General features: G+C 58.3%; 1 protein-coding gene across 3 annotated transcripts in view; it reads right to left on the reverse strand.

Annotated features, from left to right (window-relative positions):
* KCNQ1 (potassium voltage-gated channel subfamily Q member 1) overlaps positions 1-12,382 on the reverse strand; it is a 323,097-nt gene that overhangs the window by 165,398 nt on the left and 145,317 nt on the right. For all 3 annotated transcript variants that reach the window (XM_072790382.1, XM_072790381.1, XM_072790383.1), the window contains one exon: positions 9,354-9,474. In XM_072790382.1, the coding sequence (XP_072646483.1) occupies positions 9,354-9,474 (121 nt within the window). The remainder of the gene's footprint in view (positions 1-9,353; positions 9,475-12,382) is intronic.

The following is a 12,382-nucleotide window of genomic DNA, read 5'->3' on the forward strand; positions in this document are numbered from 1 at the left end:
CATCTCAGATGAAGTCCTCTGGACCTCTTGGGTGGCACCAGCCCCAGACCGCACACACTTGCCAGCCTGAGCTCAATCATGCTGGGAGCACTGCCCCACCCGGGCCACCCCCATCTCATGAGTCTGCCCCCTGTTCCTGCTACAGCCTCGCCCTGCATCCAGGCCCCCAGGAGCTCCCACCTGGAGCCCACACACCCAGCTGGGGGCTTCCATGGGGCAGTTCAAAAAGAAAAGCTGGAAAAAAAGCATTCCAGTGTTTTTAACTGGGAAAGATTCCACTTGATTTGACAAGTCCAGGATGTAAGGACAACACGGGAACCACAAGCCTGCCACTGAGAGGCCCAAGAGGAAGGATAGGTAGAAGAGAGGTGTCCTTGGGCCGGGGAGTGGACAACACGGGGCCCCAGAGCCACCCAGGCAGGGCCAGGGAGCCAGGCCCAGAGCACACTCAAAGGCTGGAAGCCAAAGGTCCCAGCATGACCTTACCTTGCACTTTATACCCTAGATACAGAGCCCGGCTACGGGGGATGAGGTAGGGGCCCTGGGGCCGGCTGCTGGGAGCTGCCCACCTGCTCAGGGGCCCTGGCTCTCCGGTCCAGGTCCCTGGCCACAGCGAGGCCGTGGGGAAGGACGCTGAGTGTGTGTGTGTGCGAGGGAGTGGAGCTCTGTGTTCTGAACAGCCCTGACTTCCCACCATCTTCCAAATGTGCCCTCTACTGCCTACCGATGGCACCCCACTCTCTGTCTCAGTTTCCCCAGCAGGGCAGCACAGGAAACTGCTGTGGCAAGTGTTGAGCTTTGGGTGCAGCATAGTGTGATCTTGTACGATGGTTCAATTCCAAAGTCTTAGGAGACAGATCGCGTAGAGTCACAATTCCCTTTGCAAATCCCTTGAGTTGCCCCGAAAAAACAACAACAACAACAAAAAAAAAACCAATCCTGTCTCAGAGCTGTGTGCACACCCCGCTGAGCGGCCGTCATGCCCGCTCAAGTGGGAGCAGCTCCATGCAAACGCAGAGGCTTTCCCTGCTCCCCAGACACAGGCAGCGCCGTCTTTCAAGAGGGCTGCTGGGGCTGCTCCCCACATGCAGACGTCACTTACGGAGATGATCAAAGCAGTCGTGGGGTCAGGGTAAGGGTGTGGGGCTGACAGGGTGCCAGCCTCTGCCTCTGAGGCCGGACTGGACTCCCGTCCCCCCCCCCCCCCACCTCCACTATTTCTTCCCCTTCCCTCCATGAAGACTTCCTCCTAGGTGGTGCCCCAGGCCTCCCGAGGCAGATGAGCCTTGCCCTCCTTGCATGGAGGTGCCAGGCCCACGGTGTGTGGAGAGACCGTGCAGAATTCTCGGAGCAGGCAGCCAGGAAGAGACACTCGGCCAAAGCACTGACTCGCTCCACGCGCCGTCTCTCCTGCTGATGGGCCACAGGAACACTTTGGGAGGCCCAGACCCCACACCAGATGCCGGCCGCCTTGTCTCTGTGGGCTTGTGACTTCCCTGCCCACCAGCCCTCCGGGAACCAGCCTGGCCTCCCCCTCAAGGACCTGGGCTCCCCAAGAGACCGCCTGCCTGGAGATGAGCCCTGGCTCTGTCCCCACCTCGCAAGTGACACTTGCAAGTCCTGACTCTCCCGAGAAGCAGAGGTACCGACCCTCTGCTTGTTTTGGACCCATAAGGACACAAGCTGTGCATCTCAGCTAAGCGCAGCCTCTGCTCGCAAACCTGACACAAGACATGCAGCCTCTTCTGAGCACCTGGCAGCCAGCAAGCCCGTGACCGCTGCAGCCATATTTGGGCTGTCCCTCTGCTAGGCCGCCCAGGGGGCTGCACGGGGCCAAGAGAAGGCAGGACACCAGGCCCATGCTGCCCATCTCTGCTGGAAGGCTATCACCATCCTTGGCGGGTAGGCCCGACGGCGAGGAGGACACATGGCAGCAGGATGGCCCTCCCTGCCGAAGAAGCAGGACATGGGGGGCCTAGGTCTCTCCCTGCACCTGTATGGGAGCCGGAGCTCCTTTCTTTGCTACGACAGGGTGTGGGTGGTGCACCTGCCTCCAGCCCACGTGGAGCCCGAGGCTCGAAGGCCTGCAGGCAGACCTGGTGAGTGATGGTACCTAATGGCTACACACTGACCCCAACCGTATCCCATGGACACTTGTGATCTGGTGCTTTACCAAGCCCTCAGGTCAAGTAAGGGACGTCTTCGTGGGGTCTCCCAAACCAAGGTGACATTTATCAGGCACACTCTCGAAGGAGGCACCGGGCTGGACATGGGCCTCAGGGCCTCAAGCGCTCACACCCGCCCCGTGAGGCCCGTCTCCAGGGTCTGTGAGAGGACGCCAAGGCTCAGAGGTGAGCTGACTGCCCCAGTGTCCCTCCCAGCTGGGGTTCCTGGGAAGACCGTTTCCCTGGGGTGAATACTCGAACATCAACTGATGAGGAGTAAACCTCTCATAGGCCACAGGCAACCACGGGACCGGAACCTACAGAACACAGTGGGGAACTGGAGAGGAATTTGGAGTCAACGGGGGATGCGTGGAGGCCACAGCTGCAAAGACCTGGTATCATGACGATGTTCATTCTCCTCACCTAGAGAGGATGCTGGCCGTCAGGGGGAGAGGTGGGCTGCACAGAGACAGGCCCGTTGGAGGCAGGGGACCCAGCCAGAGCCTTCTCCACGGGCCCCAGACCTGTTATCAAACGACGGAGCCAGGGCTACAGTCTGCCCTGCAGAGCTGCGCAGGGCCCCAAACCGGAGTGGGACGGTGCGGAGCTGGCCAGGGGGTGGAGGGTACTGAGCCAGCCTGCGTCTCCAAGGGGGAGAAAATGTACCTTGACCTCAGCCTCACATTGGATGCAAAAATCGATTCCAGATGGACCACGGATCTACATGTGAAAGGTGAGCTAATAAAGCTTTAGAAAAAATCAGAATATCTTTATGACCTTGGAGTAGTCAAAGTTTCTTTAATAGGACACAAACAGCACTATCCAGAAAGGAAATGTTTGATTAACTGGATCACATTAAGAGTTCACTTAAAGTTCTTCTGTTCATCAAAAGACGCCCTCGAGAGAGGAAGGGACGGCCTGCGAAGGGAGGGGGATTTCTGTGCTAGGTGTGCTCGGGTGTGTGTGTGCAGGCACACTTCGGCACGCACGTCCCCGCCGCCCATGAGTCCTACCGGGATGCGTGAAGACAGAACGAGAAGAGGTCCATCACGGAGAAGAGGTCACCCAGAATAAAATGGGCACAAGACCTGCGCCTCTTCACCAAGGACAGCATCGGACCGAGGACCGAGGCGGGGACGCCTCCCACCCGATGCCGCAGATCCCTGCCGCCGCCCGCCGGGCCAGAGGGAAAGCCTGAGAAGTGGCGTTGGCGGCGGGGCGGCCGTGCCCGGGGAAGCGCTCGGCAGGACCCAGGGAAAGTAAACACGCAGTCGGGCGCCCGGCGGCCCCACACCTAGGCAGCGCGCACCGGAAATGCAGCCTGTACCGTCGCCAAAAAGCCTGTACAGGATATTCTTAGCACTAATGATAACAACCCGCCGCTGGCACCAGTCCACGCAGCCGTCGACAATAGAGCGGATAAACAAAGTGTGGGCCGTTCACACGGTGGCGTGCCAGCGGTGCTCCCTGCAGCCACGCGGCCCTCAGCCCGGGAAGCCAGACGTCCGCACGGTGTGTGCGCCGGGAGCGTCTGACTCTAGAAAGTTCGGCAATGGGCAGCGCAGAGTCCTGCTGCCAGAAGCGGAGACAGCGGTGACCCTTAGAATGTGGGACAGGAAGTAGGAGCCCCGGGGATTCCCCCGGGGGACCTCTGTCGCTCTGCCTGGGTGCGAGTTACGAGCGGCCTTGGGCTGACATGTCCCAAGTGCTCTTGAGATGTGTGTGCTCATCTGTGCGCACTTTGTCCTTCAACCAGAATGGTCAAAGTGGCCTAGATGCAAGGATGGAACTTTCTGGGCCTAACTTGAGAGCCGGACCACCTGTGCCCGGAGAGGGGTGGGCCCGGACCCCGACTCAGGCCTCCTGACCCGGCCGCCCTAGGGCTCAGCCTCCTTTCCAGATTTAGGGAAACACTGTGAGGGGGCCCAGGACTGCCAGAAAGGTCTCCGTAGCCACACCAGGGCTGTCTGTGAAGTCACTTTGTTCTCCACCCACCTCTGGGGTACGGATGCTCCCTCTCTCTGACATTCTCCAGCACTCCTTGCCTGGTCCAGACCAACCTCACCAAAGACCTGTCGGAGGAGAGCACTGAGCCCAGCCTGGGGGCACCCCGAGACCAGGCGATACCGCCACGGCCACCGAGGAAGGAAGAAGCCTCCCACGTTCCTCCGGGCCTTCTACCTGGACTGAGGGCCCACTCCCCAGAGCGGTGGCCTCGGGAGGCGGGCTGCATCCTCCTCACGTGCTTAGATGGAGGAAGTGAGGCTCCCAGAGGTTAGGGGGCCTCTAGGGCCGGCCCACAGCTGGGCCGGTGCAGGCTGAGAGCCAGATTGAGGGCATCTGATTCCCAGTCCCGTCTCTTTCCCACTGAGCCACTCCGCCTCGCTTTTAATTTAATTAGGAGAACATTTAATCCCCCCGTGCATTTCAGAGACGGGTTTGAGCTGGCCGGGGCTGGGAGGCTCTGACGGGGCCTGTGACTCATGCAGCTTTGCACAGCACTCCCGGGCCGGCTCCCACGGGGCTTCCTTGGCACCTCACGCAGACAGAGGTGGTCTGGAGCTTCCAGAGAAGACAGGACACCGGTCTGGAAAGACAAACTGGTCTCATCTGTTCCTGGCAAGCCCCCTCCTTCATCCCCCTGGACACTAGCCCCGGAGCGGCCTCCTCATCCTTTCCCACCAATGTTTGCAGGGCAAGAAACAAAGCAAGAAGCATGGCCACTCGAAGAGGTGTGGCGCCTGGCGCCTCTGGGTCCGTGGGAGCAGGCCACAGCTGCCCCAGGCCTCCGAGATGTCCTGGGCCGTGCTGGTCCCAACCAAAGAGCTAGCCCTCCGGTCCATGTTACTGAGTGTGGGGCCGAGCCTTGTGACATTTGCCCCCATTACCAGAAGGCACGAGGCTGGCCCTAGCCTCGCTGACAAACGCAGAATTCAGGAGACATTAGCAGTGATGTGGACGAAAGCCAGGCCGCAGCGGCCTTTCTGGAAAAGACACACTTGAGCATTTTGGCATGAGACTCCACAGGGTCCAGGAGAAAGTTGGAGACATGGAAATTCTAATTAACGCACATGGGGCTGGTTTTGCTCAAGGATCTACGGGTTGTCCTGTCATGGGAGGCCAGCAAGCACATAGTTGCCAGGGAGGTGCTCGTGGTCACCTGGTGGGCCCCATAGTGCCCCAGCCCTGCCTTCCCTCTGCCTCCCTTCCTGGGGAGGCCTGTGGTCCTCCCCATGCCCATCTGTATGCAGGGTGGCACACTATGCTCTCCCCTGAGGAGCAGGACGGGGTGGCTGGTAAGCAGGAGCCTCGCCCAGCCAGGATGCCATAACAGAAGACCTGGAGAGGACCAGGCGTCAACTCTTCCAGAGGAGCCTGAGGCTTCAGTGTCTGCAGCAGGCCTGGCCTCTTGCACCAGGTGCCTGGGGTATGGGACAGATGTGGACTCCTGGCCAGTCTGGCTGCCTTGCAGCTGGGCAGGGAGTGGGGGGCTTCACAGAAGTGGCCGCTGTCTCCTGAGGCTGCTGGGACAAGGGTACCCAGGCCCAGTCAGAGCCACAGATGCTCATGCTGAGGCCATTCTGACCTAGCTGCACTCTGCCCTGCACACCAACACCCCTGCCGAAGCATTCACGGCCCTCACCACCTTGTTCCCTCAGGTGAGGCTGGCCTGGCCCTGGTGGGGAAGGAGCTGCAGTCCTGGGGCTCATGTGGCCTGGGGCTTCAGGAGTGCCAGGGAGAGAGCACCTCAGAGGAGCCACACGTACCCTGCTCCCTAGGAACTGAGGGTTGGGCAGGGAGTTAGACACCCTAGAAGGGTCCCAGGGCCCAATCTGAGGGCTCAGGGAGCTGGTACGGAGGCCCTGACAGCCAGAGCACATGGCCTGGGCCTCAGCGAGCTGAGGATGACACAGCCAGCCTCTGATGGCAGAAGATGAGTGACAAGGCCGTCTCAGATGGGGATGCCATGTGTGAGGCGTGGGCATGCACACAGCGGTGGCCCTTCCTTCCCACAGTCCTGCCAGGGGCCCCCAGGGGGCAGGAGCCCACGAGGGGGCTCCCCCGGTCCCCCTTTTACCCTGGATGCTCCTCTACCTCTACCTCTACCTTACCTCTACCTCACACTTGCCCCTTGGAAGCCCTGTGGCAAGGCTCTGAGTGGGGGACGCAGGTGCAGAAGCTCGAGGCAGACTTCTGCCTGAAAGGTGTGTGTCAGGCCGTGGCCCAGCTCCCCGGAGCTGTGGGGGGGCCCCAGGGCTGCACGGGGATGGGGGTGGGGCTTGCTTACAGTGCCAGGACCACGCCGCCTCCCCAGCCCGCTGTGTCCCAGCGACTCCCTAGTTTGCGCCGGGCCTGCTCACCGGCCCCCGGGCCCCCACCCCTTGCCCCACCAATGGCCAGCAGGCCCCGGAAAGAGGAGCTTCGCCCAGCCCCAGGGACCTTCCCGTAATCAAGGCTGCAGTGACCTCACCTCCCTGGGGCCCAGCGGGTGGGGAGAGCTTGAGATGGAAACAAAATGTGTCTTTATTTATGCTTTTAATTTGAATTCTGGAACTGACCCAACGTGGTAATACACTTAACCTCAGTAAAATGCTGAAGAAAAATGAATCTGTTTTTCAGTAACTGCTTCCCACCCACTCTGCCCCCTGTGAGACCCCCGTGTGCACCCCTGCCCTAGCACACACACCGGGGCGTGGGCGTCTGCTCCCCGTGCTGGGCCCGCAGGGCCGGGCAGTTGATAGGAGTGTCCCTGAGCCGCCGGAGCCAAATTTATTTAGGGGCACCGATCACCAGGAGGGCTGGCTGGCGGTGGAGGCACGCAGCCCCAGCACCGGTACACAGGGCAGGCACGGTGCCCACCGGAGCCCCCCCTTCTAACAGTCAGGGTAGGTTGGGGCCTCTGCCCAGCTTATAGCCCCAGCAGTGCTGAGGTCCTGGGCCCCAAAACCTCTCAGTGAGCCTCCACCCTACTCTCCCCACTGGGGCTCCCCGAGGCATGGTACCCTGTACTGAGGACATGTTGGTGCAGGTCCCCTGCCAGCTCAGCCTTGACTATGCCCTGACCGGACCACGATGCCATGAGGTGGCCCTTTGCTGCCCCTCTGGCTCCTTGCTCCCAGCCCCACCATGACCCAAGTACGACACCTGGACCCCTTCCCCCTTCCCAGGGGCTTCACATCCAGCTACTGCTTCTGGATGGCTCTGCTGGGAGAAGTTCTAGCCTGGGGACCTGGCTGGCTGACGACTGTGGTACAGGCCCCGACGGCACTGGGCCTGACAGCAGACACCTCCCCGCAGCCAACCTGCCTCTCTGGGGGCGCCAGCCTGGGAAGATCCACAGCTGGCATTTAGGACACTGATGCCCCCGGATCCCGCAAGCCTAGGGCCACAGTCCTAGAGGAGACACAGCTTAGCGTCCGGATGATCCAGTCTTGCTGGTGTGGGCGGCCTCCTCGGCTTTCGGAGCAGGTAGGCAGCCTGTGGCCCCAGGACACTTGGTGAGTGCTCATGCCAGGGCCGCCGATGGCCCTCACCTCCAAAGGGGTGACCATTGGGGCCTCGGCTACAGAGCCACCTGGGACCCGAGTCTTTCATCACCCTCACCCTGGGCTCCTCTGTGAGGGTCTTGCAGGGCCAGGGAGCTGGAGAGACCTCAGCACCCGGCTGGGTGGATGGTGGTAGTGGCCCTGTCCTTCCAGGGTGGGACTCCCTGCGTGTGTTCAAGGGGCTGGGCCACAGCCAAGAGAATACAGGAGAACAGGCTCCGGCAGGACAGTGACACTGGGGACCCGAAGGGGTGGCAGGTACAGGGAGGTCCGGGAGGAGTCCACCTGCCCCTGGGCCATGGCCCCCTGTGGGCTCGGGCTGTCCTCACTCCGAGTGGGCACTGCACCTGTGCCGCCCACAGCGCCAGCCGCAGAACTGCACTCTGTGGTCTCTGTCGCGCCCTGGACTCTGTAAAGGCCTCCGCCACAGAGGTCCCCCCGCTCTGCCTGGGGCGCCGGCCTGCCTCGCACGGCCCACCTGCCTTCCTTGTGCGTGCCTCGGCTCCTGCCACACATCCAGCAAGCCTGTCGCATCCCCTCCAGGACGGGTGGGAGCCCAGCAGCCCACCCCAGGGCCGTGTCCACGAGGACAAGGTGCTCCCACCAAGCCTCCAACTACGGGGTGCTGCCCAGTGTCCCCAGAGCCTGGGGGCCTGGAAAGATGGCCCGCGAGTCCTGCCTCATCAAAGCCCCATCCTGAGCCAGTCCCATCTTTCTCTCATTCTGGCTACGCGACCCTGCCCATCCTGCATGAGCGGTCCCAACGTCCCCGGTCACCCGCGAGGCAAAGGCCACCGGCCCAGGGCACAGGGTGACAAAGGCACACACGGCCCACGAGGACTCCGAGACCCCCAGAGAATGAAAACACCCTTCAGAGACGGGTCCGTGGAGAGGGGAGCGCGTCAGCGAGGGACTCCGGGTGGGGCTGAGGGGAGCGCCTGTCTGATGGCAGGGGAAGCCCCGTGGGGCGGTGGCCGGAACGGGCCCGAGTGCCCCACTGACCCCAGCACTCGGTCACACTGGGTGCCCCTGCTGGGAGCACTGAGTCATAGCTCGCAAGGGAGTCACACCACGGCGGGGCCCTGGGGATTGGCCTGGCGGTGCGGCGATGGCGGGGGAGGCCGGGCGCGCGTCCCAGGCCAGCTGTGCCTCGGGGGAAGGCCAACTGGAAGGCGTGGAGAATCAGCCATTTCCTCCACCTGAAGGAGCCCCTGAGGACAGCGACGGCAACTGGCAGCCGGCGCTCGGCATCTGCCCCGTGGCTTTGGCCGGGGCTCTACGGGGAAACGCTCGAAAACAAAGTCGTCTCTTTTTTGGGGGGCGGGGGGGCGAGGAGAGAGAAAGACAATCTTCTCAGACGCTCAAGGCACATAAACAAGTGGAAAATGATCAGTTTGGTTTTCCATAAGTCAAAACAAGAGGATCATGTTCCCAGACTTGGCGGGCGATGCCTGGGCGCTCCTCCCCGCTCGGTGCCCAGCACTGGGTCCGGCCCCTGGCAGCAGGCCGCCCGCCCCAGGTTGCCGAGGGCAGGCGGCAAGTGGCGGGCTCCGGGTGAGGAGGCCCAGGGCCGGGCCCCGAGGTGGCCCCCGCGCGCCCCACACCCCTCCAGCCCGTCCTGGGCGGGCGCACGGGCACTCACTGTGACACATGGGTGATGGGTGCCAATAGCGTCTCCCCCTCGAGGTCCAGGTCCTCGGCGAAGCTGTTGGTTCTCATGAAGTGGGCTGTGCTCACCTCCAGCAGCATGGGGCTCTTCTTCACTGTGGGGAGAGGCGTGGGGCAGTACGTTAGGCCTCCGTGGAAGGCTTGATGGGGCAGGGGGCGTGGGGCCAGCCAGAGCTGAGCTGGGCTCTGATGCCCACCCCAACCTACCACCCCAGCTGAGGACGGACTGGCATGCCCTGAACCTTCCCACAAACTGACAAGACCTCCGCACACGGAGCTGGGTGATGAGTGGGGATGGTCCGTGAAGCTTCCGCCCCAAGGATCCATTAAAACAGCCCCCACGAGACTGAGATCTCAAAGGCTGAGGAGCGGCGGGTCTGTGACACCTCCGCAGGGTGAGGGTCACCTGAGCTGAGCTCAGGTGGCAGGGCCTGTCCCCAGGCTCACACCTGACATTCAGGTCAACAGTAAAACACAGCTCACAGGAGTCTGGTGAGACCCTGACTCCTGCCACCATGCCATCGCTCTCAGTCTTCGGCGAAGACCCAGGGTGGTGGCACTCCTGCCCACGAGGAGCCACAAGCTCAGGAGACAGGGGCAGCCATGGAGCCCCCAGCCCCCTGCTCAGGCCACAGTGCCACACCTGCCACCCATACCCCAAGGGGTGCAGGAATTCTCTGGCCCCAGCTGCTGGTGTGGTGTCCAGCTTCCTGGGCTCACGCCCAACAACCTGGTGATGGTGCTTGGGGCTGATAAGGATATATGCCTGGCTGACCCCCCCACCCCGATTTTCAATTTGGACTGTTTTCTTTTCTTCATTTAAAGTTTATATTTTAAAAGAAGCAAGTACTCATTGTAAAAAGCGAAACAATTCAAAGATTCATGAAGGCCCTCCTCCTGCAAGGTCACCCGTGTCAACTGCCAAATGGATTCCTGGCTCATCCCTCAGCTCATCGTAACAGCTGATACCAGGTGAGACAGCTCTGTTCTTGTCATCTCATTCTTTTACATGTACCACAGATGTGGATCTCTGTTTTGGTAGTTGGATGATAGTCCGTGGTTTACACCAATGGCTAAGGTCACTAAGCCGTTCTGTGGCTGATAGATCCCTAGGCTCCATGAGCTTTAAGCCACGACTTTAAGGCAATGATGCGCCACCCATTATATGAAAACGTGACACTGGGGCCAGGCGAGAGGGTGCTCCCTAGGTAATTTTAATTGTTTTCCCAATTAGTTATAGCAATCCAGACCTCACCAGCAGCATGTGAATGTGACAGCTTCCTCGTGTTCATGCCCAAACCTGCTGCTGGCACCCTTCCCAGGGCCTGCCAGGCATGGATAAAGACAAGGGTGCTGTTTTTCCTTTTGTGCCGAGGGCCTTTTCTGGCTCGGGGGCTGTTTGCACTCTCTTGCAGAATTGCCTGTTCATACCTTTTGCTCTTTTTTGCTTGTCAGCTTGTAGGAACTGTTTATATACTAAAGATATTATTAGCCTTTGGTCATGTAAGGCACAGATATCTTCCCCAGTAGCCTTCAGTATGGTTGTTTTTATCGTAGAAAATGTTTTATGTGTCGAAAGTGATATGCCTATCTTTTGCTTTATGAAAAAGGAAGATTTTCCCACTTCAAAGTAATACAACCATCTCTTAAATTTACTTGTGATCTAAATGTATGAATGTTGTGTAAATTTTTATACATTTAGCATTTATGCCTAACATTATGTGTATTCATCAACGATCTGAAAATGTAGAAGTACTGTATACAATCTTCAGAAACTAACATAAAACATAAAATATAAAACTTCTTGAGGAAGACTCAGAAGAATGTCTCTGGATCTTGGATTTGGCCATGAGTTTTGAAGTACAACACTACAAGCTCAGTCAGTGAGAGGAAAAAATTAACAAATTGGACTTTATCAAAATTAAGGCACTAGCTCTGCAAAAGACACTGCTAAGGGAAGCAGAAATAAGCTACAGACTTGAAGGTGTTTCCACATCTCCTATTTGGTTGAGGACTTGTATCTAGCATATATAAAGAACTCGTACAACTTGACAGCAGGAAAGGCCACCAACCCAATTTAAGAAATGGATTACAAGAAAGTACATAGAAAGATTCTCAGTTCAATCAACATTACTAGTTGTTAGGGAAATGCAAGATAAATCTACAGTGAGTCACCATGAGACCTTTACTGGAATGGCTATATTTTGTGAAGAAACAAAACCTGAAGCCTGACAATACCACGCACTCACGAGGACATGGAGCAATTGAAACTCACAGGCTGCTGGCGGGGATGCACAATGATATTATGGCCATGTTGGAAAAAAGTTCAGCGGCTTCTTAAAAATGTGCACTGGCGGTGTGACCCAGTGGTCCTCCTCCCACATATTTACACAATGAATCAAAAATTTATCTTCATAAAAACCTGTACATAAACATGAATAGCAACTTCATTCATGGTCGCCAAAAGCTGGAAAGAGCTAAGACATCCCTCAGTAGTAAGTGAATGGGTAAACGAACTGTGCTCTATCCGTACAATGGAACACCACCCCGCAATCAAAAGAAATGAACTAATAATTCATGGAGCAACATGGGTGACTCTCAAATGCATTTTGCTAAGCAGTGAAAGAAGCCAGATGTAAAAGGCTACATATTATATGATTCCATTTATATGACATTCTGAAAAGGCAGAACTACGAGGACATAAAACAGATCAATGGCTGCTAGTGTTTATGGGAGGGGGAGTATTTGACTTCCAAAGGGTTACACGGGGGAATTTCTAGGGCTGTGGAACTTCTCTCTGTGATGCTCTGGTGGTGGATACGTGAATCCAGGCATTTGTCAAAACCCGCAGAACTGTGTATCTCCAAGCATGAATTTTACTGGATGCAAACTTAAAACAAAAAAATCAACCAGCCTGTTGGAGGATCCTAGGAATGAAAGCAGACTGTGAAAAGTGAATTCTGTGCTATGAATGTATGACATAGTACTGTATAGCACGGAAAG

The sequence above is a fragment of the Canis lupus genome, chromosome 21, assembly GCF_048164855.1.
Source record: "Canis lupus baileyi chromosome 21, mCanLup2.hap1, whole genome shotgun sequence".
Lineage (NCBI taxonomy): Eukaryota > Metazoa > Chordata > Mammalia > Carnivora > Canidae > Canis > Canis lupus.